General features: G+C 43.6%; 1 protein-coding gene across 4 annotated transcripts in view; it reads left to right on the forward strand.

Moving 5' to 3' along the window:
• The window catches only part of LOC136415348 (protein spitz-like), a 33,637-nt gene that overhangs the window by 5,195 nt on the left and 2,015 nt on the right, over positions 1–26,427 (forward strand). For 2 of the 4 annotated variants that reach the window (XM_066399894.1, XM_066399895.1), the window contains exons 3-7: positions 11,702–11,815; positions 16,824–16,925; positions 25,198–25,369; positions 25,435–25,496; positions 26,220–26,417. In XM_066399894.1, coding sequence (XP_066255991.1) covers positions 11,702–11,815; positions 16,824–16,925; positions 25,198–25,369; positions 25,435–25,496; positions 26,220–26,417 — 648 coding nt within the window. Of the gene's footprint in view, positions 1–7,985; positions 8,348–11,701; positions 11,816–16,823; positions 16,926–25,197; positions 25,370–25,434; positions 25,497–26,219; positions 26,418–26,427 lie in introns of those variants that run through there. The other 2 variants (XM_066399893.1, XM_066399896.1) reach the window with 2 other exon arrangements.

The raw sequence follows: 26,427 nt of genomic DNA on the forward strand, positions 1-26,427 counted from the left end.
GCTGCGGCCTATAAATAAACGCCCTCTCGGAAATGTGGTACTTTAGGTGGGGATTTATGTTACGTCAGGTTTTTCTCTGTATGTAGCCTCCTTAATAGGGAAAATTGTGTTTGAATTAAATGTGCAGAGTGCGCATGAGAAACGTACCGGGAAGGTATTCAGAGAAAATGTGGAATTAGGCCAATTTTCAGGTACACCACGTCAAAAGAATTTGTACTCCTTCCGAGACATTTCCTAATCGTCAATTATTACGAAGTGTTTTTTGATGAGGTGACAGTAGCGAGCCAAGAATTTTAAAAAAATTTCATATTTTTCAATTATCAGGAACAGCCCGACCTATACTGTGCAAATGGGTTCTCGATAGTTTCCGAGATATTTTCTAACCATGAAAGTAACTATTAAGCGGTTTTTAATGGAACGATAATGACGCGGCTTGCAAATTAGTGCCAATAAAATTCTTCAAAACTTTCTAGTTTTGCTATTACATTTCGTATGAGATTGCCTGCCTGGGTCGCTTTGCTGTCCCAATGGTTTTGGTGCTTGTCGAGGTGCTGTGTTGTAGCTTGCGAACTTGTCGGGGCTTTCAGTGGCTTGCCAAAAGTTCGAGGATTTTGTAAAAATTGGGAAAAAGTCCAAACAGGCTCTAATGTCAAGGCAACGCTCTGGTTCGCCGTTCCACGATTTCCCGCAGGGCTTAGGGCATATTCTCGAGGTTTAGACACCAGGGGATTATGCATAAGGAATAACGAAAATATACGGTTTCACGTTATTTTTTTTTTTCAATACCACTTCAAGAAGAATGGAAATTGCCTCGTAAAAGCACCAAACCCCGTTTCCCGGGAAATGGTTTATTTTCGCTATTTCTGCTAGAGGTGATGTCACCGAAACTCCTATTAATAAGGTGTTAGAAGGTCTAAAAATGGTATTTTTAATTATGCGAATGTAGCCTTGCGTCATAAGAGCAATAGAAGGCAGTAGCGGAGCACCTTAGCTCTTTCCAGTCTAGACTTGCTAGTCACGCAGGACTTCCTTATCTCCACTTTCAACTCCCTCCGAATTTGATCTTACGCGATCCACGAGGTTTTGGGGGTAATTTCGGCCTTTTTTCGAACCTAAGGTGTCGTCGCACATGCCGCCAACAATGCATTCCCGAAGGACGAATGTCTCAATCGGGGCGTATTTTTAGCTGGGGCCGGGCGTTTTAATCGACAGACACTGTTTATTTTTTGATCAAAGTACAAAAAGAGCCGCAGCGGAAATTAATGATGACGTATGTCTTTGTCGCAGGTCTGGAAATGCCCTCGTGGCGTACATATAAAACGATGTAACTAGCTTCGCCGATCCATTGTAGTGGGGAATAGTGGCATACCCAAACGCACGTAAGTGTCTTTTTTTGCACTCAAGTTTTATACCTGCTTCATTAAGTGGATATGCACAGTCACCCTCACTTGTCCCTCTCTATGTGTCCCACATGTCTCGGTGCGTCCCGTGTAGCATCAGGCGCGATTTGGCGGACTCGAATCGAATTTATGCGGCAACAATGACCCTAATCCAGCCCCAGATGGACAGTGGTCGAAACTGTTGACAAACAACCGTAACAATTGGGTTAATACCCCGAACACGGGACACCGGGCTGTAATCCCCCTTGCGGACAATACCGGGGCCCGCAGCGCTTTGGACCAAGATGGGGCGAAGTTTAAGACAAAGCCGGCCATTGTGCGCGTATAAATTATAAGGGCGCGAGCCGCCAACAAAGGCCCCATTCACCTTATTTAAAGAGGTCGCGATTTATGGCGCGTCGGGGCAAGGAGGAGGAGGAGGAGGCAGCCGGGGTGCTTTGGTCTCGCATACGGATCTCTTATTTGGGCAGGTGTATTTGCCACCGTCTGCCAGCTGTCGCAGCCCTGCATCCCCCGATATGTGTTTGGCAACCGTCGTTAACAACGCGGAACCACTCCGCATCGGGTACCTCTACGGGTAACGTAGCAACGGTCACGTGATTTATCGTCGCAGCCAACAACCTGGCGATATAATTACGTTGCACCGAACTGATTAATAATGCTTAATTTCGGGCAATTTTCGCCGTATCGAAATGCGCCAATTAGATCGAAAAACATGGCAACAGTGCGTGTTGCCGTTACGGCCCGCGCCCATTTCGCACGCTTCGTGCATTTTTTAATTGAGTTCGGGAGAGGTTTTGACCTCGGTCCTGCGACGCTGCAGGCAGGACCGCGGGGTGACACAAATCGGGGGGGGGGGGGTCCCTCGGGAGAAGGAGGAGAAGGGGGGGGAAGGTTCGAGCGGTGTAACGGATACCTGTAACGCCCGTTATCGGGCCGATCTGCCCCCGGGAAGCGCGCGTGCCGCGCCACCCACCGCGGTGGTTGCTTCCTGTTACGGCATGCTTCGGAAAATCGTCCTGTAACGACGCTTAAATGAGACTTTTCGGTTTTAAGGCAACACCAGAAGTTCTCATTTCGATAAACTTGGACGCCGGAATGTAGACATTTTCTCCTCGTTTGCAAATTTTACATTTAAAAAATGCTATTTTCACCACTCAAATCCTTAGCAGTAGATCGCTGCCCTGCGGTGACGGTTTAGCCTAATTCACTATGTTCACATAGCCTTTTTTATTATATAAAGTTAGCCAATCCTGCTGCCCTAGCTAGTAAAGTAGGCTCTAGATGCAGTTGGCACCCACATCCATCACGTTTTTCGGCTTTGGTTATGAGCGCGTACCAGGAAAGGACCCATACATACTACCCAAAAGTTGATATTTAATATAAATTCCGACAGCCACCCGAGGAGTCAGCGTTGCTGAACTTTAAAAGCTCCATAAATTGGTTTTATTCTTTCTCCCTTGTTATGTCGTTTCTAACACTCGGCCAACTCCGTACCTGCAAATGACATTCATTAAGGAAGAGATCACACTTTATTGTCATCCTTATGGTCCAACCAACCCCTTGCAACACACCCTATAATGCATTTGTCCACGTTTAAGCGATAAACAGTATTGACAGGCTCAAACAGAGAAGAAATAATTCATGCGGGGGTGGAGGCATTGTGCCATTGTAGCTTGAATCTTTAAATAGGGTCGTTCTCCCATGCAGGGGGTAAATCGTATTATAGTATTAACGTGGTGCATAATTGATGCATGCGTCAATGGACAGTGACAGGCAAATTAGAGGAAAATATTCCGACTACTTGGAGAGATGTGAATTTCGGTTAAGAGACTCCAGGTGGTTCGCCAGACGATGCCCTTTGACCTTGATTCGAGATCGAGATGCAGCTGCCGTCGTCTTGCTGGTGGCACGTGTAAACACGCCATTTCGGCCCTAGTTCTAAATTAATATCGCTCGTCAACAGGGTGCAGGTCTGGCGCGGCAGCAGGACACCGAGCCCGCGGCGCGTGCCCCCACGTCTTTATATGACTTCCTAGGCTCAAATTGATCGGAAATTACTCGGAATTCTTGCCGCGATGGATGATAATCAGCGAACCACTCCGGTTCTTCAACCCGAACTTAATTGGTTGTGCGAACACTCACCTGGTGGGGTTCCTTCCCCAGAGACACACGTGGTCCCGCAGGAAAGCGCCGGCGCGCCTTTAAACTATTTATTATGACAAGAAGACACCCCCTGATTTATTGGTGTCAAGTGGTTCGTGAATGTTTGTCAAATGTAGGCATAGCATATTTCCTCTTTTGAACTGAATTTTGATGGGGGAGGAATCTGGAATATTCGGGAAGAAAAGCCCATTTGATTACTGAATCGAGCTGCGCTTCTATTTGAGCGAGCTCAAATTTAAAATCGCACAAGGACACTTACTGCTCCGGAGAAAATAGCGGCGTATCACCTGGCTTTTTCTTAGCGAATTATTTTTAATTTTCTGATTTTCTGCAAACAGCACTCTTAGACTCGTACCTCACGCGCCTCTGTCTTCTAGGCAGAAACAGTGCGAACATTATTGCGATCACGGGTGTTTCGTCGTTTGGCACAAAATGGCCGATTTTTGCTGCGGTCTTTGAGCCTGGCAGCCATTTTGTTGTCGACGACCAAATCCGCCATGATGGTCAATACTGCGAGAATTTAATCTGACAACGTCGCATTTCGTGCCCGTCCGTAAAGGTGAAGTTTGCGATACATATTTTGGCACCCGCTTGCGTGGACGTTGCCAGACCGCGCAGGAAGTTCGGACGTTACAGATTTCACGTACATTCCATGGCAAAGTACGTCATTTAACACAAATCGTCTTACATAACCAAATTGAATATTCATCGGCCGATTCCGAGTTGTTGTTTTGCCTCCCCCCGCCCGAGGGCCTAAATACATAATTCTGGGGGTAAATTTGGGGGCGAACGTCGCCATAAATTTTTATTAGACTCGGCCCAAAACACGCGATATGCCGTGGCGACCCCTAGACGTGGAACTCGCTTTAAATTCTACCGTGTACGTATACGTATGGATGTGTTCCTGTTCCACGTAATTACCGCCACTTTTACCTTGTTTTTCTAAAGGGAAATCAGAGGCGTCCGAGAGCAGCGGAGCGGAACGCAGTGGCGCAGGTGACGAGCAGCCACGCCCTGTTGGGCCCACCTTGTGCTTTACCGCACTTTTTGATTTTCTCTCTCGGAAATCGCACAGGTCCTCCCTAATGATGGGAAAAAAAAAAACTGATAGCTGCCCATCACGACGGCCATGGGGGTGGAAAAATGTCACGTTCGGGGTGGGCGAAATTCCGATGAGGCATCAAAAGGTGCCTTTATCACCGGGACGGGGGCAATATAATGAAAAAAATGCTAAAACCCTCCGACAATAAATAGTTTTCGAAATAGGTGAAAAGATATTGTTTAGTGGAAGGGCTTTAAAGGCCGAAAACGTCATCGTACGTGCTTTTACATCTGATCCTAGAATTAGTTTGGCTTTTTGGAACTACCGCCGATGGAGAGATTTATTACGGGTGGAAATTTTCGGGGGTGGCATTTGCCGTCGATTCCTTCCAACGCACGAAATGGGGAAACAACGTCAATAATTAATAATAAAAATCATAATAAAAGTGACATGGTGCGGTATCAGCTAGAGGTGAAGGCAATTAAGTAGCAAACGGTAATTGCAGTGGATTTAAATGTGACTGCTTTCCCACACATAAGAGAGGACAACGAGGTCGGTTCAAGAGAGATTTCCTCATGTACAGCAACAAAGTTCGCCCCACCGGGAGGCGAACGATGGGGCTCGAAAAAACCCTCATTGAGTTGGCCGGAAAAAAAACACTAATCTTAACAAAACACTATCGGTATCTAGTTATCTCGATCCCGCTGGGTGCCCGGTCCCACCTGCTTGTACCATATGGGACGCGCCATCCCATAGCGTCAGCACGGGCGTGGCAATTTGTGCTTATTAATTTGACGCCATCCACTTCTTAGACAGCCACAATCTTGTACATATTCCGAACGCATATGCTCATCAGGTGGCCGCAGGATGAATAAACTGCTCCCTTCCTCCTATAGGCAGGAAGTCGGGGAGAGGGTCACCAGGTCACCTACGAGTTCTATTTCGGGGATTTTTCAAAAATTGGGGTTGCGCCGCTGACTAATGCAACCGACGAAAACACTCTCATTTCCTGATGGGGACAATTTAGCAATCAAAAGCGATGCATAAGCGCAATCATCCAATCTGCTAAAGGGACATTAAGTGGCGCCGGCCAGAGGGGGCTTTTGGTGTTTTTTTGGGTCACCCGAATCTGGGTTACCAATTATAATCGTGCGATTAGGTAACCTGCAAATTGTAGGGCGCAGGATCAATGGAAAAGTCGAGCGTGTGCTTGAATGTATAAGTTTTTTCCGTCGGTCATCTTTCTGGAAAAGTGTACTGTGCGTTCGAAATTTACGCACTGTGTGGCAACACTGTCGCTGGGGGGGCTGTCAAAGCTGTCAGTTTTTCGAAACAAAATCGAAACGTGGCGTTGCCACATGAACCATCAAAGAAGTTATCGTGTTTTGGTGGTTCTACAAAATTATGACTTTAGGACATTCCATCCTTAGCCTAGGTGTATGTGCTGAAACCTCGAGCTCCCTACGCGACTTGGCAACCTCGTTCACCCGAGGAAACGTCAGAATCTCTATGTTAGAGCCAGTGTTAACTCAGAAGCGATTTTTTTATTTTGAGGAAAAATAGTGTGCCTAATTAGTTGGAAAGTCTCTTGACTCACTCGCGTGGTTAGCGTCCTCGCCTGCGAGTTGTCCGCACCATTTCACCTGCGTGTGTTAAAATTGATAATCTTCCTTGCAGACGTATGGCACATACAAGATTCATTCATGCCAACCCGAATGGAATTTTCCCAAAAACCTTTTCAATTAAATGTGAAAATAACGATGTGGGCATAAAGTAAGCCGATTTTTAGATCCTTTAAGGATTAACTCCTTTCACCCTGTCAGTATCCAAATATGCTTAGAAAAATATTTAGATTGCCCGAATGAAATCGGTTTCGTGTCCATTGAATGGACATTCCTTCCTGCACCTTATACCCGGTGTGTGAATATTTTCGTTGATCAATGAACGTCGGTACGTTTTAAATGCGACATAAAAAGGACCTTTTTCACAAATCGGTCATGTGAAAGGACACAAAGGCCCGGAGGGACGTCTACGGTTCTTGGTACTTACGCACTTTCCGGTTTGCTTGTCTAATTATCCGAAAGTACTTTTATCTATCTATCGGTTCTGTTGTCAGGGGACATAAATTGGGGCTCAAGGTAACATTCCTCGGGGGTTTAGTCAGTTTTTTTGTACGATACCAAAGAAAAATCGTGCGAAATTAATAACCGAGGTGGAGGTCTTTGAACTGCCCCTGAATAAGTCATTGGTGAAAAGCTCGCTTTTTGTGATACTGTAATAAAATGGGTCACGTAATAGCCTGACGAATAATTTAAGTCCCATAAGGAACATGCGAACTTGGCATTCTTTCCTCCATAACGTTTAGGGAATGGGTGGAATTTTTTTTTAACAGGAAACGGCCATAATGACTGCAATCAACAGCGAATTTAATTTCGATTTTCGGCCGAAATTTAGGATTATAAACAAAACACAAAAATGTTCAAAACTCACGCCCGTGGCGACGCCACTTTCGTTTTACATATATTTATTTCTTGACACGTGACAGAAGTTCTGACAGCCCTCAGGGTTGACACACAGACCGGAAGGTCCAAAATTTGCCAGAGCAGGGACATTGATGTCTGACGTGCGGGTAGCCATAGCGGTCGGGTAACCTGAAGTGACCTCAATGACAGCTTTTCCAGATACACGAATCGATAAATTGATGACGAAAACCTCTATCATGAAATAGAATTTTTTTACTATTTTCTATTAGGATAGATTTATGTGATGCGCGACACCGCCGCGCCTTTCCTGTTCAGAAGGGCAGCTTCCAGGGGCGTCTCGAAACGTCGCCGATGTTTGAAAACTTATCGAAATATGTAGCAATTAACTGAAAGTCGGCGGTCAGCGACGTCAGGAACGTCTAAAGTTTCGCAAAAAGTTATTAAAACGCTTTGATTTTTTTTCCCACCGGTATTTCCCATCATATGGGCACTTTCTCTGCACCGACCAATCCATCTCCGATTTGCAATTTTAATCAGCAACGTCACCTTTATTAGTAATAGAAAAAGCGTTGCTTTCAGTCAGTAATTAACCTTAAGGTGAACACAACTCCGCGTCATGTCCGATGCGTGAAATTCAGCAACATTGAGTCACCCCAGGCCGGAACTAATGTCGCAAAACTCCATTTTTCCCTCTGGTCATGAGAAAACCGATATCATCCATCTAAACCAAATAACTTTACACTAATCGCCGCCACTAAGGCCTAATCCCCAATACTGCCCCTCGTCCCCACTTTCCATTCCTCTCTTCTCTCTTTCCGTCTCTCTGTTCCTCTCTCTGTCAATCTCTCTCTCTCTCGAACAGGTAATTCTCAGGTGCTCGGACTGCTTCGGTCTCGTTCGCGTTCACTTTAGTCGCGAGACGGTCGCCCGTAACGTTGGATGCACGTCGCTCTCGCTCATTTCCACTCAAACTTCTCGAGAAGATAACGAGAGAAACTCAGTTTCCAAAACTCTCTCTCCCAAACTCGCGGCGTTAACGGTGCCTCAGTTGGACCTCCCGAGTTCAAGTGATTTTTTTTTTCGGCGATTTTTGATGGGGTCCGACCGCGGCGGTCGGTCTCCGGTGGTTGATGGGTGAACCATGATGGCAGGGTTGCGGACTCGTGTCAAAAGTGAGGATTTTAGGAAGAAATGCCGGAATCTGACGTGAATTATGCCCCGTGAAAAGGAATACGCAAGAAGGTCTTTCGGACCACGTATGTAGACACGATCTTATGCATGTGTGGGTGGTCAGTTGAGTTAAGTTTGTGTGTGTTCTTTTAATAATGTCGTAGTAGAGAAACGAATTCCTTTGGGTTCTGGTTCGGACGTTTTAGGCCGTAAAAATGCCCATGAGGTTGTTGTTGTTTATGTTGCGAGCAATGCGCGATGAAGAGCGGCCATGGGCACAGAAAACGTCCGGAAATATTAGTTTTATCGGTGCATCAATATGACGTTTGATTCCGCGCATTTGAAGTGCAAACGGCTTACGTCAGTCAGATTCCTCCTGAAAAAATATTTCTTTCGAGCCAGGCCGGCGTAAGGTCCAGCCGTTTCAGTGAAACCTAAACGGAATTCTGTTCAGGTCATTTTAGGCTACTTGCGTTCGCTTACTTAAAGGTTCGCAGGTTACCTCAAGTTTCCATAAAAAAGGCTCTTTCTGCCAGTATACGTAGATCGAATTGCTTATAAAAAACGTTAAGTTACAGGCGATTTCATCCACCTCAGGCCCCTCGGGTTAATAAAGGCTGCTAATTGGGTTAGACATCACTAAGCCCGTCAAGACGGCTTAAAATTTAATAAATCCGTAAAGTTGATTTGCTATTTCTCGTCCCACCCTCGTATAACTCCACTCGTACATAGATAACCAGGCATACTTAAGGCAATTTTACTCCTTACTAAAATTGTCACTTTCCTACATTTTGAGTATTTTTTGTAGCATTTTTTTGCTCAATTTGATAGGTGGAGGTCTCTATGAAGGTTCGAACTGGATCGGGGCCTGAAAAAACGATATTTAGGTGTTAATTTCCGAGTGAACTGTGTAGAAAATGAGATGTGAGTTCACAGTTTGCAATTGCAATTTACAGATGGTTAATAATATCAGTGTTGACTGATTTATTGGCCGTTTCAAGTGATGTCGGTTTTGAGGAATCTTAATTAGAGAATATCTTGAAAAGTGACGTGTCGATGATACTGTGGCGCATAGAGGAAAGACCATCAAAATATAAATTTTGAGGAATTAGACGTCGATAGGTGTTGCGAGGCAGCCTTGTAGTCTTCAAATATACAGGGTGTTCTGTTAAAAACGCTTTTGTCCGTCAAAAGATGACTTAAATCTGCAGCTAAAAACGCGACGTTCATGCCTCCAAATCTCGAAAACACGTTAAAATACACATAGAGGTGAATATATTACATACTTATAATTTTTGTGGTTTTTCGTCCTTGGAAGTACAAAAATACACAGGGTGTTCCGCTTAAGAAAACCTACTTTGGCTGGTCAGGAACAGATAAAGGCGCATGTATTACGCGCCTTGCTGCTCATGGTTTGCAGTGCCGAGAAATACAAAGACACACGGGTGTTCCATATAAAAGCAATTTTTCGCTTTTCGCTGGTGCAAAAATTGTAAACGTCGTTTTTTCACACTGTTATTTTCGTTAAAGTGAAATTTTGCGCAATTTTTGGTGAGTGCCATATAATTCCTCCGGTACTATTAAATCTAAATAACTCCAATGCCACAATATAGGTTTCACAGATCTTGCGCAAGCACCGCAATTAGCACCTATTGCGTTCTTTATTGCAAAAAATTGTAGAATAACCGTTTATTATTAGCTTGTTATTAAGTCAAGTACTCACTTGTTTTGGAACTACCGTACAAGCATTGACTTGACAGTGAGGGTCATGTAACAATCCCACACGCCGTGGTGATGTATTACTACATTGTAAATAGTCTCAATCGGGTTCGGTTTGAGTGAGGAGGCGGAAGAGGAGGGGTGGTACCGCGGCACCACCGAGCGCTAATTGCAATAAAAGGTGTCAAAAATTTCACTCTTGTCCCTCGTGTGTTGAAAAGCCGCACATAAATAGGTTTTAGTACCATTTTAGTACCGCAACGAATCGAAAATAAGAGAAATGGGCGCCGTGGGCCAAGGCTATGGGAAAACGATAACAACTGATGGTTGGCGGCAGGTTCAAACACACAGACGCGTACTACAAACGAAACCGGTGCACCGGAGTACCACTCTCGGTACCACTTCATAAACCGGAGTGCGCATTTACGTATTATGTAGTGTGTAACCGTGTACAGGGCGTTCGACTGTTAGTCGTAGTCGGCGGCGTAGGCACTTCTTGGACGTGTTCGGTTCCTGGGAGAGGTCAAACCGGGTTAATTGACACATATCCTCATCTTTGTCTGCCCTTTAACAACGCATCGACCTACTATTAGTACATAGTTAATACACGTGTGCGTTTAAAGAGCATCAACTAGTTCGTAATTGGATTAATGGATACCTGGGCGCCTCATTTTTGTATGGCGCATGCGGAATACCACCACCTCTTGTTTATATAATAATAAACATTATTATTATTATTACGAATTTAGAACGAAACTTTGTTTTAATTAATACGAGTGTAATTTACTTAAGATGATGGTGCGTGTGGCGTGTGCGTCATTGCAGTGCAACGTTCTAGTTCGCTACCATAATAATCATCGATGAAGGAAGAGTCGGCGGATGTGGGTCAAAGAAAAATAATATTTACTTAATATTTTCCCAAAAACGTAGTTAGAATTTCAACGCGGATTCACCGCGATTCTTGGTGGTGGTGTCCGCGAACGCGAAACTTTCTTGCTTTCGAAGGACCATTCGCATCAGCACTCAATTTGATCCGTCCTTCCCACGGATTGCACCGAAGCCCACATGGCACGCTTCTATTGATTCCAGAATTCAGTTGCAAGTTTCACGATTAGGAGAGCGAATCTTGAGCTCCCGAAGACATCGTCGTCATAGAGTTTCTAAGTCTCGACATTAGCTTTGCCGGTATAAAAATATCCAATTTTCTAATGACCGCAGACAGTCGTGAAACTCGGGACTCCCGGTATACAGGGGTAAGTCTCTGATATTTTCCATTAGATCTCCACCGATCTAATCCACCCCCAGTGCACCGTATAATCTTTCATTCTTATGCAGTGGGGTGCAACGTCAATTACGTTGACAAATTGCTTTCGATGGTTAACGATGATTCCCATTCACAGGGCACGAATTCCACAGACTATTAATTAGAATGGGTGGTAAAGAGCAGGAGAAACCTTCGCTTTAGCTCCTCGTTACACTAGATATGAATAGGAATGCAAATCTGGAAAAAAATTATCGGCAGTTGATCTTGGGTGGTTCGCACGTAACTTTGTTCAAAGCCTAAACGCTTCAGTTCCCATACTTTATCCATTTATGTCTTGCAAAGTTTAATGCACCGCCTGGTTTTTTAAAGACACACGCGAACCGAGAGAGTGCCGTTCGAGGTTTTCTTTAACCATTCCGATGTAGAGCTGAGTGTTAGTTTTTCTTTTTTTTTCCAGAGGCCTACGTGATGGGCAATCAGCCCTGGGAGGGCACGCGGAGCCTGACGTTTCCGCGCAGCCTCCTCGCCCCCCTCGCCACCCCTTTCTACCGTTTCCTAGCCAGATTCTCCGGTAAGTACTCTCCCTAAGGTGCAATTTGCGAAATGCGCAATGGCGTAAATGCAAATTGCAATACCGAAACCGGGTGCAGGTAGCAACAGGTGTGCATTCCTGCGGTCTTATGTTATGCAGTATTGACCAATGTTTTATACGGGAACAGTCGACTAAAGTTCTTTTTATAATGTAATTGAATCAGGGACATGTCCGCACAAGAAAGGGGAACTTTCTCTGCTTAAAATTCATTGCGATTGTTATACTTTTAATACCACATAGACTGCCGTTGTTTCTCTTTTTTTTCTTGATAAATCTAATTTGAAGGATTCTTACGCAAAAAGTGTTGGGCCTGCGTGTCGTCAGGATTCGGTTCCGTGCGAGTATTATTCGTCGCTCGGGCACGGGGACTTTATCGTTCCGAGTGACACGCCAGACATAAAATCGCAATTACCGCATAATGCCATAAAATTATCGTGCAGTTTATTGCGCTCGTAATTAAAATATTTGCAGACGTTTCCCACGTTTTAATTGCCGATTGTTTTTTCTGCCTCTTCGTCTATAAAAGTCTTCGATTTTTTCCCTGCTTCATTCGGTCGGCGTTTGTCTGCCTTTGCATGCCACCGAGGTGAGGTTTCTCATAAAATGTCGACCGGTCTGTATAAGGATTTTTTTTATGATATAAAAAAAACAAACACATTCTTCACCTCGTAAGTCATTTTATTTTACCATAATCTGTTGAGGTGTTTGGTGATAAGACCTCGTTTGCAACATCATGCAAATTGTCTGTTCCCATCATCTCGCTTTGCTCATTGATGCTTTGGTCCAAAAGGTCTTCCCTTCTTTTTTAATTGCACGTAACAGAAAAGGCGAAGCTCGAGCAACGCCATCTGCAGTGGTGAGTTTAATTTTAGGGGTTAAGCTTTCATCAAAGGGGGGCAGACAACGTGCATGGTGAATCGTCTCGATAATGATGGTCTTCAATTTTAATGGATCAGGACATTATTTTTAAATTACTCAAAGAATGCTGCAAATGTGGGTAAATTTTCAGGTTGAAAGCTCCTTCATTAGTTGTCACTAAATATTCAACTTATTGCTCTCTTCCTGATACTTTTTCTGGCACTCCCTTGGTCGCAGGCCGCCGTTACTCTCTTCACGTTATCTTATCTAAATGAGCCGCGCCATTTGAGTTGGTGTGAATATTTAATTAACGGAATTTGGGAAAAACAAACGACGGCTGATAAGAGCCTGACTAACGGCTGCATGCCTCGAATTCCGACGGAAGCGAGGGCGTAACAGGTCTTCTCATGGTTATTACTTGGGACTTGTCAAAATTCGTCGTTCGGCCAAATTTCTCCCAGATGCGCTATTTTTACATTCCGAGTTTATTGAGCATCAGCGTGACACATGCATGAGATATCTCTTGATAAATACATAACATTAAATGCAAAAGGGGACATTCATTGACGCTTTTAGACCGTCTCATTCATCGAGTCGTGTCTGGGACTATTTTAGGCCGGACCGAAATACTAACATCCGATGGAGATGTTCCATGAACAAAGAAGATAGATAAGGCCATTGGCAATGTATACCGAGTGTCAATTCAGAGGCATTTTTGCCGTTCTATATCCGCAATAAGTCCACTAAAGTCTTTAAGAAACTAATTAACTTTCAATTATCTCCAAATTTCTTCTTGAAACAACTAACTGTAGACTAATGTCTGTTAATGTCCTTAATGCGGTTTTAATGTCATTAAGTAGCAGTGGAAAGCGATAATCAAATTTTTGCGGATGAGGAATTCTTCGGGTCTCAGTGGGTGGCGGCCATCATAATCATCGACCGGTCCACCTCGCCAAAGGCAAGGTCGCCTCTTGGAGATGACCAGCGTTTTCGCACTTACCGTTGTTGCTGCTGCACACTGCAATAAACAATAAATTATCTCGTGTTTCACCTAAACTCAAACCCTCACGTAATAATAATAGTTATTGTCGAAAAGTTGCTAGAAAAATAGCACAAAATTAGGCGCTTCCTTACCATTAAAAAGGAAGTTGAGTTGGGCTAAATCACCAAGATGCGTGGGTTTGTCTTACAGGGCCGGACAATGAGAAACGAAAACAAAAACTTTGTCGTGCCAGCAGTTCCAATCAACACCTAGTTTGAACAAAAAAAAAATCTATCCATTCTTTCCATTGAAAAATTATCCTTAACTGCTGCAACCTGAAAGGAAAATATATGGACGGTTGTTTTCAATGCGGATTGCGGGATTTAAGCCGAGTGGAAAATAAATGTGCTTCGGGCACGATATTTCCTTCCCCGGCCGTAATCGTGGCCACAAATCAAGTTTAAAAAACCGGCTATTAATTAGAATCGATGGTTGTGATGCAACGTTGTTTAATAATGTGATTTTTGGGTGGCACAAGGCCGTAGGAAACGGATCCGTCTAAATCGGTCACTGATCCGCAGTGGCTGAATCATTTCACCATTGTTTGACACACTTATTTAGATGTTTTTGTTTGCTAATGGGGTTTGTGTGTTTTGCATATTGAAATTAACGCTCATTCAATTGCAGACCGTTGAATGAATCTATCTGGGCGGCTTTGGATTCCTTACGTTGTCGTATAAATCTTATGCTGTATCGGTGTAAAAAGCAATCTGTGCATTTACGCGTTCGAGATGTGTGCTTCAAATATTTCTAAGCCCCGCAAAAATATTTGAAAAACTTCTATTATTAATTTTGGATATTTGTCCTGTCTGACGCACCTCGATAAATATGCACATTGGTTTGAAACATTCGTGCAAATTGTTTGTTCCCATAATATGAAGCGTCACCCATTGAGTTACCTATCTCGGCTGACGTTTTACCTCTCTGTCAAGCGCCGCGTTGTAAACAAAGACAGGTAGCGCCGTATGACGTGAAGGGGATTGGTAGTTCTCAGATTCAAGTTTGGCCAATGAATCGAGACGTTGCCGCTGACAAGATGTGTCATTGTTTATTAGGGCACATTCCTTCTACACGGTTGCCAATGTTCCTACACTTGTTAAAGTTGTTACGTGCACACCTCTCTTCCTACATTAATACGGACTTGCCAAAGACCTCCTACCGAATTGGCGTCGGCGTAGGAGTCACGTGGGGCAACTCTGAACGCCAAACGTCTGTTTTTTTGCCGCAAACCGAATTGTTATTGTTGAAACCGAACATCTGCATAAATAAACTCTTAACTCGATTTTTAAATCTTTGGCAATTAATCCGCCGATCAATGGATTTCTAATAATAATCGCGAGCGTTATTCTGTAAAACTTACAGACCATGGGATTTTTTCTGCGATCATAATGGTAAGGAAAAAAGCCCGTACCGGATATAAAAGGCCGCGCGCATAATTAATTAAATTTGCATCGTGTGTTTATTACTCAATGTAAATATGGGTAAGTGCCTACTTTTACATGCGCCAAGCTTAATCAAATCAATTTCCTACATAAGAGGTTAATTGGTTGTAATTTAGAGTAAGATGAGTTCATTCAAATTTGACCCATAAAAAAAGCATTACCGGTGATTTTCAATGATTCCGTGATTTGTGCTGTTTTACCGCACGAGTTCAACAAACACGTCTGAATCAAATGGCTGATTACGTAACGTCGGGATGCAGTCGGTTCAAAGAAAGTACATACGAAATAGCCACGGAACATATGTCTTCCATAATTGCTCCCATGAACGATTTGCATTTAATCGTTGGGAGAACTTACTCGACTGTGAAAATAGTAGGTAGGCCTTTACCATCGGCTTTCAGCGCTTAATTCCGGGTTAGGAATGGTTATTGAGAAACTATTTTACAACAGTTTAAAAGCATCATCAATATTTGCACAAATCACGGGGAGATAAACGTCACGAAACGGAAAATTTCGTACCGATTTTCCCATAATTGGAAATGTTTCAACATGGGCGACAGCGCATTGTTTGCCGCCATGCCGAATGGGTTTATGCAAATACCAATTAATTTCGATAATGACCCCATTAGCCGAGTCGCAAATCTATTTTCGACGCGCCCTGCAGACTATAACTAATTAAGGGCATCTCTAATTGGTTGAATTGTAGGGGGTACGCTCGTGCGAGCGTTCTAATGAACGTAACGGCCCCAAAGCCTATTTGGACTAGAGTTTTTGCGATTGTCTCTTGCGCTGGTTGGCCCAATAGCCCATATTTATGCCCCGGTACTGGTAGTTCTCATAATTAGACAAAAGTTCGTCACCATTGGGTGACGCGGCTCCCAGGCCAATTGTGCAACGTTCCTTTTTCGCAATTATGCCTTAATAGTATATTAGAAATATCTGCAATGCGCGTTTTTGTTAATGAATCTAATTACGAGATTATTTCCTTTCCGTACAATCTTCCAATCCGCAACTAAGTAACCTGGCTCATGTTTATTAACGTTAATTCTAGAGTTAAATATAACCTTGATTGAGTTAAATCTGAAGTGCATGGCTAAATACCTTTTCAATTAAATAAACATAATAGAGATGTGCTACTCCGTACGCTTATAATGCAGTCAATGTAATTTTAGGGGTTGTGTTACGCTGCTTCTTTGCCCCCCCTCCTCCCTTTCTTGTTCGTTATAACTACATTGTTATCCCCCATATTTTTCAAACCGCAGGGATTTCGGGTCTTCGCGAAGGGCTTCCCGGGTCTCAGGTTTATGCTACCTAGAATAGGGATTTATCGCTGTTCGCGTTTCGTTGAAGCCACGCTAAACGCTAATTAAGCGATAACACTCTAAAATTAGTTGTAGTAAATGTGTTCGGTTTAATTATATTTAGTTCAACGAACCCGCTCGCTCGCCGCGTTTGTCGAGGAAATAGCCGAAACATCCTGAAAAAGAGCGGCCGACGGCGCCCTTTTCCCCCATTTTTTCTTATCCGCGCCGAAAAGTTTCCGGCCGTAAATCTTCGCTATTTTCCTAGGGAAACGCTATAAAAATAGTTTACGTTAAATAGTTGCACGCATCGATTTTAGTTTGTCATATTTCTCTTGTTGCAGGAAGGAGACGAACGACGATATCGAGCCGTAAAAAGTACCCGCCCCCTTGGCAGTTTTTAGTCTTACAAATAGTCTTAGTCGCAGCTTTAGTTAATATAGTCGGTAAGTACCTATTTTTGATGACGAAAAAAGAACATTTAATAATAACAAGACGTAATGTCATATGACGTTTATGTTAAATTGAATTTCTAAAATCCGTCCTTTCTTTACTTTCACCGCTTAGGCATCCACACAAGATTTCTGTTGATAATGCAACATCATGCAAATTGTCTGTTCCCGTAATTTCATTGATGGTGCTCCAGAACGTCTTATGTCTTTTTTTATTGCCGCTTAATAAGCAAAGATGAAGCGGGCACAGTGCATTCTAGAGTGACCATGTTAATCTAGGGTTGACATTTTCCTTGAAGAGAAAAGACAATTTGCATGGTGTCTAGTCTCATAACTCTATTACATAACACAAATCTAAGCAATGCTAATAAAATTGGAGGCGTGATAAGGAAAATCAGGCTCAAATCGTGTTGGTCTAAATTTAATGGTATTTAGCTTTCGTAATGGTCTTTGTTAATTTATTTTCCCCGTCACGGCGCGTTTCGTTTAATTTATTAGAGTTCATTAATTTCGAGTTTTTCCGATGCTTTATTCCAGACATTATCCTCCATTGAGGGTTATTTATGTTTGTTTGTTTATTCTAATTTTTCTGCCTCATTTCCGAAGAATAGAAATGTCGCACGGGTGGTGGCCCCCGAGGGCACCACCCCCCTCGTGAGAAAAGGTTTAATTTAAAGAACAAAAAAAAAGCTTTGGTTCTAGCGCCTCTATTATTACTGAGCCCACACTTGTCTTTTGGTTCTCCTTTGGGTGGTGCCGACAAACGTCGGGGATAGTAAATCATTAGGGGCTAAAAATAATTTATGAGGGAGCAGTAAATTTCACTGCTGATTGGGTATCTCGCAAACTGTAACAATTTATTCAAAAAAATCTAGTAATTTGTTAATCAATAACCATTTCAAATGAAATATGTTTTAGTAGGTCAGATCTAAATCATTAAATAGGCATAATTTTTTGCTTGATTACCATGAGTTAATGTAATATGAATGAAGGGGAGTTATTTATATAGTTTTGCCTCTGAAGATCTTAATGAATTTTGAAATACGTCCCTGTCGTCTGTAAAAGGTTTGCAACTGTAGGTTTTTATGTAACGATATGCAGATAATTAATGGCCGTGATTAATCTACGTAAATATGTAGTAACCTTTTCCCTATTTCCCGTCCAATTTGTTTTCCAAAGAACGCGAGAAAAAATGGTTCCAATTGTGAAAGAAACCCGATTAGATATGCGTGCATATCAACCAACGATTGCCGCGGTGGTCCCGGGAGCAATAATAAACCTCCGAAACTCGTCGGTAAATTATGGGCAAAGAGGTAATGATTTCTGACACATTATGGGTTCCCGGCTATTAAAAAAAAGGTTCTCGAGATACGCCGAACAAATTACGGCTTAATTGTTTGGCGATATCGGCTTGTAGGGGGGCTATAAATTATGCTCATTTCGTTTTGGGACGTCTCAACTGTGGGATACTCTTTTTCTCCCGTCACCACAGGTAGAACCGCGGCGAACATCCAAAACGTGCCAATTCGGGCGGTAACGTTTATTATCCCTTATCAGTAGAGCGAAAGGAAAAAAAAATGCCAACCTGTCAATGGTCGAATACAGACACGTAATCGGTACTACCTTCAATGGACTTGTACGTGACCGCCGCGGCACAGGTGCTGCCCAGTACTTTCCATTGTTTGTTGCTTGGCTGCAATAATACAACAAACAGTTGCATAGGTACCCACGGCATATTGCCAAGTTGCCCGCAAGACGAACTCTGACAACGGAGCAGTCTGGTTTTACACGGCGGTACCCGGCTGGGTACTCGAGCGGCCCCCAATTTATTATATGCGCATAAAAAGCTAATTATTACATTATATTATAAATAACCTTTCTAACGGTACGCATTATACTTTATAAATTTATGCTCGGCGAGTTCGAATTGCTCGGTCTGAGATCGCTCTGGTCCGATTGGCATTGGTATGGCGTGCCCCGTTCGAATTCGCACGATTCCTCTACCAACTCTGATTCGGTTTTTTACTTTAATCCGGTGCATCTGCAATAAGAAACGCTTACAATACAGACATCATCAAATACATTGTAGAAGAAGAAAACGCGAGGCGATACTCGCGAACAAAATGAACGCTTTCCCGAGATTAATTTGCCTGCACATGCGCGGAACTCGACGTTTTCTCAATATCCGGCAGTCGCAGAAAAACAAAGTGATGATCGCGTTACCAAATCTGGATTTCTCACGCTATAAATAAACATTTTTCTGGTACAAATTTGCCTTTTAAATTTCAGAAATTGAGCCGCCATAGAGGCAATTTTCGATACGTTTGCAACATTGTGCAAATGACCTGTTCCTCCCATCTTGTTGACGCTGCCCCGAGCGTCTGTCTCTTTGTCGCACGTAATAAACGAAGATAGAGAGAGCACAGTGCTGTGTTCGTCCAGAGTCCAAGGTATTTCCATCAAAGGGAGTAGCTAATTTGCACTGCGTTAAAATACCCTAAACACGTTATTAATCTACATATATTAAGGACTACCATTAAGAAATCGCGAATTGCAACCAATGCCAGCAAAATTGGAGGCTTGATAAGGACTTCAAGTCGTGATTGTCTAAATTTAATGGTATTTAGTCTTCTTAATGGTCTTTGTAAATTTATTTTCCCCGTTACGCCGTGTTAATTTCAAATCAATTTCAGAAATTTCCCAGGTACGTCAATGTAGTACATGACCGACTAATTACGAAGGTTTAAGACGAATTCCCAAGTGAACGCCGGCTTTTCAGTGGCGGTATTATAATTTTTTTAATTTTGGGGAGCATAATTGTTTCAGGAATATTTCGCTCCGAAGAAAAAATTCGGCGGATGTTTTGCATCAAAGTTCCAGTGGCGGTACTGCATCGTATACGCACTTTGAATTGTCCAAATCAGTTGAAATGTGAGAATCGTCGCGTCTATGCCGCTGTAAATTGCCTTAAAACGCACGGCGACTTTAGGAGCAACTGGAAAGGAAGGCGAAAACGACGTTTTAACTGGGTCACGATCAAAATAGAGCACCTGTCGTTTCAGCTAACCCCTAAAAGTCAGACGGTTCCTAGTGACGCTTTGAACTCAAAAGCAACACAGTACGTGCTCAGTTGAATAGTTCCCGGCTCTGTCGCCTTCCCAGCACACTATCCGATACCTTAACCCATTTGGCAAAACTCTGACCTCCGTGCCGACCAGATTTAATCCCTAGAGGGTCTTTCTGTGTTACCGCATTATTATGCAAATGTCGGTTTGTATTGGAAAGGGACTAGAGGTGGAAAAAGAATAAGTTTTAGCGCGTGCGACCGAATCCTGGAGGGAATTCGAGGCGGTCGTGTCAGGCCGTGCATCACGCAATAACAGCCGCCGGCGGAAGGGTTCAACGGCACAAATGCGTGCCGCCATCGCATAAGGGCCGAAATTCGCGAGATCGCCGGCCCGATAACGGCCCTCCCCCCCTTTGCGCCCCGCATTTCTGGCGCCGGCAACTTGTTTGAGCCAACGCGATTTTGGTACCGCTCCTTGGGACCTTCGGCACGCCGCGACGCCGACGTCGGGAATGCCGGACGATCTGCCGGTTCTTCCGGCGTCTGGGTTATTTCGGGGGCAAGGACGGCGTCCCGACGAAAACGGCAACCATGTCGTTCTAGACGATTAGCGAAAATAGCCGCGGATTTGTCCGTCAACGTGCTTTCCTTCATGTAGACGCTTGAATATTTCATGTCTCTGATTGGGGGAACAACATCCGCCCTCCATTTGCGGGCCTTCCAGGAAGAAGCCCTTATTTCGACAAATTATAACCTTCACATCCCTAATCTCGGGTCTTGAATAAAATATCGTTCCTGCTGTGTCATCACACACGGTATTACATTTATTTGTCGGGGACGATTCTCTTGCAATTCCGAGTGTCTGAGATTCCCTGTCTGGATCGTCTGGAGCCGTGCCAGGGCCATGGGAGGAGTCCGTCTCCAGATCTGTTGTCAGGCAGTTGCCTTCTTCAGGCGCGTGTTATGTCCCGTTTCCAGTTCACGCTTTAAAACTACTTTTTCACAGAAGATGACGCATTTTGCGAGCCCTCGATGACATGCCACGTGATGTTTAGTTTAGAACCTACGTGGATATCCAGTAAATTTATACGGGGCAGGTGACCAGTCGTGCGGGAAATTTGCGGTATCAGTCGGGGGCCGGATTTGATGGAAGTTTTTACCTCTATGCGTTTGTGCGTGCTTTCCATTAGAAATGGCGCAAGTAGAACCAACTCACCGACACGTCCACCCGGAGAGTTTCCAGCATTTTCGAATGAACCGAGACGCTAACCCAAGAAACCGAGTCCGGTACCGACGCGGAGCGCGTGAAAGAAAATTGATTAGGTGGTACCACTCCCCGAAAAATAATCATATTAATGACAGCAGCGACGGCTCGTTTCCATGACAATTCGACGAAGGATCAACTCGATCTTTATCTCGATCTAGCCGATTGTTGTTCGGGCCGATATTGAGAGGTTATAGTTTCGTTTTCAGGGACATTTCGATCGCCCAGACCCATATGGGTTGGTCATCGACGACAGCGAGGACCGAAGCTGAAAAATTCAGCACGCTTTGGGAAGGTTTTTAAAAATTCCACGCGACGACAAGAATCTGGTTCGACCCATTTCAGCTACCACAGTTCCCATGCCCATTGAGCAATCGCAATCGCACATGACTAATCGAGGATTTGCATTTGCGATCAATAGAAATCCGAACATTCCTCAGGCGGTTTGCCCGATGGTCATTAAGCATTCCCATCGATTGTCGTCGGAACGATTTCAGATTATTGGTATTTGCACCACAGAACAGACGCAATGTCGGCATAAGGCCAAAGCGGGGCCCATATAAAACATCTGGCACCATCCAAATTGACTTTTATTTTAATAATGGCAACAAACCCAATTTCGCTTGAGTTTTTTTTTATTATTTTTTTTTATAAGTAGTGTGGCGATTATAATGGAAAGCCCCATTTTTTGGGATGCGACGACAGATGGGTTTTTTTACCCACTTAAAGTATCGATTAAGGCCGCGGTGACGTCGCAGAAATGGCACGAAAGTGTGCGTATTGCATAACGCAGGAGGGAAAATTTAAAAACTAGAGTTATAATAGTTAAATGGACAGTTGAAAAAATTGACATTAATCAGTGGCGCGCTGGATCGCGGCCAAACCGAACGAAAAAGCACTTGAGACTTTTGAGATTTTTTTCCCAAGAAATTACTCGGGCGCCCTTGAGTTTGTCAATACTTCACGACGAAGTTACCTCATTCGGGGAAAAAAATGACAGTTAAATTAGACATAAATCAGTGGCGCGCCGAGGGAGAGCACACTTTCCCAGACGTCCTTAACATAGCTACTTGATTCGTGTTTCCACAGCCACTTACGGTAAACAGCGCGCATCAAATTTGAGAATCACCTGAACCACGAGGGTACTGCCCATGATGCGGTACGACAAGCCGAAAGCTTTTTTCCCTCTGCGTCTTATTATATTCAAATAAGGTGACAGGTAAACTAATTTAAGCAATTATTTACTGCCACGGCCTTATCGGGCGAGAGACCGACGCGTCTAGAACGCAGCAATGACGTGTCTTGAGCGAGAATTGAGCGATAAAAAGAGGTTCCTCCTGGGAATTGCGTGAATGCGTGCGAGCACCAGGAAGAGCTTAGCGGGAATTCTCCACAGGGGTCAGAACAGGTCGTTCCGCCGTCCACCAACCGTAAAGACGACCCTGCTCCGATTATTTAGCATGAAGTTTAATTGGCGTGGATCTTATTTCATTGTTCGCATATATCGATAGTCAGTCGGTAGTCCGAATGTCTTGGGAGGAGTCCCATATCAAATCGTTAAACTAGCCATGACCAGATGCTTATCGGGTGTCACCTCGAATCGGCCAATTAAGCGGGCCAGCGCCTTTTCGGCACCTGACCGAGTCCCAGTGACCGCTTAATGCGACTATCGTGTTTTGTTCGGTCGCGGTCGATAAATTTTTTTCGGTCATCCCTTGGGACGGTACCACCTAAGCATTATCCCTGTCGCCATCTCTTGTAAAATTAAGCTGGTGTTAAAACTGCCAGAGGAATTTAAATTTCGCGTGCCCGATTTCGGGGTATACAGCGATCTAATTAAGAGCTGGGCCCGCGGAATTTATGGGGCGCTCGGCCGATGGTCAAGATCGTTCGGCCAGATATATCGCCGACGCGATTTTCTTTTTGCCGAAATCGGTGTGGAATGTTTCGGGCACGGACCACCGGGTATGTACACAGGGGACCAAGACTGGCAGTCGGTGAAGGTGGTTTTCGGAAAAATGTTCGATGATCATCATGTGCGCGGAGCAAATTTTCGTTTTTGTGCCTACAAATGAGACAACATCTGAAAAACTTTGCCAAACATTCAGACTCGTCCTAAATTGTCTTTTTCCGACATTCATGTCCACATTCATATTCACGTCCATGCAAATTGTCCACTTCATTAAATGAATACGTCACAGCTCACAAGTGTAGATGGCGCCACGCGAGCCTCCTCTTTGTTCATTAGATGCAATTAAAAAAAGACGGAAGACTACGTTCTGGAACGGCATCAATGCGATGGTCGAAATGGACAGTTTGCATTATCGTTTTTGGGTTGAAGGAAACTGTTTCACATCGAAATTAAATAAGTGTGGCTATTCAGAAGCAGTTCAGCAACGCTTGACCATTTTCCCTTTAACTGCCGCCATTTTGGAATAAACTACTACCATGTTGTATCCGAAAATTTACAATTGATTTCAAGTAGTTTTTATCAAATCCATGTTTTCCACAACCTTGGATGGCGCTTTCTTTAATGGTCCGACCACGTGCTTGACACTGATCCATCCAGCAAAACAACCAATTCGGGGGCAAAAACTCTCACGCGAAGCCATCATGCATTTTTATCCAGTTTTTCAATAATTCACGATATCTGTAAAAAAATTCGCCCGTATTATGTGATTGAAAATTTAGTAACCTGATTGCCTGTCGGATAATGACCCATAATCAACGTTAATAAATTATTCGAGCTTTGAAATAGCTTCGATTAACTGGAAATTTCCCCAAAAGAAACGTTTTGTAGCGGTAGTGTAACTTGAGTAGACGTGAATACGAAATTTAAAGGTTTATAATCGAGCTTCTTTAAATTTAACTTTTTTGGGGGCCGAACGTAAAAAATATCTATGTAAAAACTCCCTCATGCTAAAGCTATATTGGCGTCACTTCACTACAGTTCTTAATCTTTATCTCTGGGTAACTGGAGCAGGATAATATTTTTTACGTTTGTTTAACTCTACGTGATGAACAATGACGTCGGCAATACGTCATAGGGACATTTGACCGTCAGGTACAGATGGACGTCAGTTATGGCACAGAGGTTAGAAATACAAATTTAAGTAGACAAAATGAAAAAATTAGTGACCATTACGATACTGCACTGTTTTATACAAGAAGCTCGTATTCTTTGTGGTTCCTCTATCAAAGCAAATCAAACTTGAGCAATCAGGCCGTCATCGGCTGCCCTAATGACAGGGTCGAGTCGGCGGTCGAAGCCCTGTCATTTAGCCAAAACAAATATTTGCGCAAATTATCGGTTAGAGGGGGCGTTAGACTCGGTTGGCTTTTGTGGGCGGTCTAATGTTGCTCTTTTATGGTGCCGAGATGATTCCACTTCCCCGCCTTATTCGGTCTATCTATCGCGGATTTGCATAAGGAATCCCGACGGCACGATACGAGGGCATTCAAATATTGAACCCGGCGATGAAAAATCAAAGAGCCATTCGACGTACGAGCATTTCCGCCGTGGCGTCAAATTGCCCTTTTCCTGTTTGTCACTCCTCGTTTTGTCCCAAATAAAAATTACTCTCCCAAAAAAAAGAGATTAATTAGCCATCATCATAAAACCAGCAGGGCATTGAGCTTAAGTTCCGCAGGGAACCACTGTGCTGCATAATCGTTTTTAAAATGAAGAAAAACGTGCTTTCTTTAGATTTTAGATGAATCACCATATTCCTCCCTTCCGCAGGAAGTAATGTGGTTTGGCGCTAGTACAGAGCCTCGATGATGTCGGAGAGGAAGCTCTGCTGTTTGGTATTCGTCGCCGGTACTCCGGTACTACTGACCTTCCGAATGCACCGGCGACAGTGCAACAGCGGAGAGCGGGCGGAAGCAACTTTTTTCTTATTTTTTTAATAATATTTACCCCCCGTTCGTTTCAGATGCGTGTTCGTCGAGGAGCACCCCGAAACCGCGGCCCCCGGCGCCCACCCCACGCCCCAACATCACATTCCTGACGTATCCGTGCCCCCCCGCGTACGCCGCCTGGTTTTGTCTTAACGGTGCTACCTGCTTTACCGTCAAAATCCAGGATAGTTTGCTGTATAATTGCATGTAAGTAGCCTCAACCTCGGACAAGAGAAAAGTGGAATGAATGTGTTTTTTTTTTCATTTTTTAGGTGTGCGGAAGGCTATCAAGGCTCGCGGTGTGAATACAAAGATCTAGACGGGTCTTATATACGTAAGTATCTAATTTATCCATTTGTGATGACGTTAGCGGTGGTGGTTTGAGTGAAATTCGAAATACGTTTGTCAAAGCAGAACGACCCGCAATCGTAGTGCAATGATTAAACCATTTGCCATTTACCTTCGAACATCTGACTGATAACGAATGACTATTCGAGACATGCCCCTGATACGTGTGTCTATTTATTGACCCTACCAGGTATGAGTGTTCACAAAGTAAAACCTCTTCTTTTATTTCTTAATCGTGAATGTCTTAAAAATAAAATTACGTCGCTGAAATTCGCGATTGTTATCCAGTTACGATTTTAAAATTATGTAATTTTTATATCCACCATGTGTCAAGAATAAAGTGCCTTCGGGAGAGTGATTATAGTATAGGAAATTAGGCATTTACCATGTGTCAAGAATCTTTTTATCAGTTTTAGTTTTAACCCTTTCACTGCGGCACGTATTTTAAGTAATCATGTCTCTCGTGCGGCATTTTTTTGAAAGGGTCAAAATCCTTCAGTTTCCATATTCAGCACGTGTCAGGCTTCCTTGAAGTCAGTGATTACGTTCAAAAAATTGCGTTCACCATGTGTCAAGAATTACACGATTTTTTCATCGTCATTCACATGTTTACACAGATCTGCATTGATTATATTACATCAAGAAATTAATATATACTTATAGAAGTGGAATTTTGCAAGTTGCTGTACATATATGTATTACTTTTTAGCATCCCATCAACGTCTTATGCTCGAAACGGCCTCGATAGCAGGCGGTGCCACCATTGCCGTCTTTTCGGTCGTCATTCTGTGTTTAGCGGCGTATCTCAGATGGCGTAGGCGGAAGAAAAGCGCTGCCCCCGTAGATCAGGTGGACGGTCTGCCCGGACCGCACCATCGGCAACGGATATTCGGAATACGACCTCAAGGTAACTTTCT

This window comes from Euwallacea similis, chromosome 20, assembly GCF_039881205.1.
Source record: "Euwallacea similis isolate ESF13 chromosome 20, ESF131.1, whole genome shotgun sequence".
Taxonomy (NCBI): Eukaryota; Metazoa; Arthropoda; class Insecta; order Coleoptera; family Curculionidae; genus Euwallacea; species Euwallacea similis.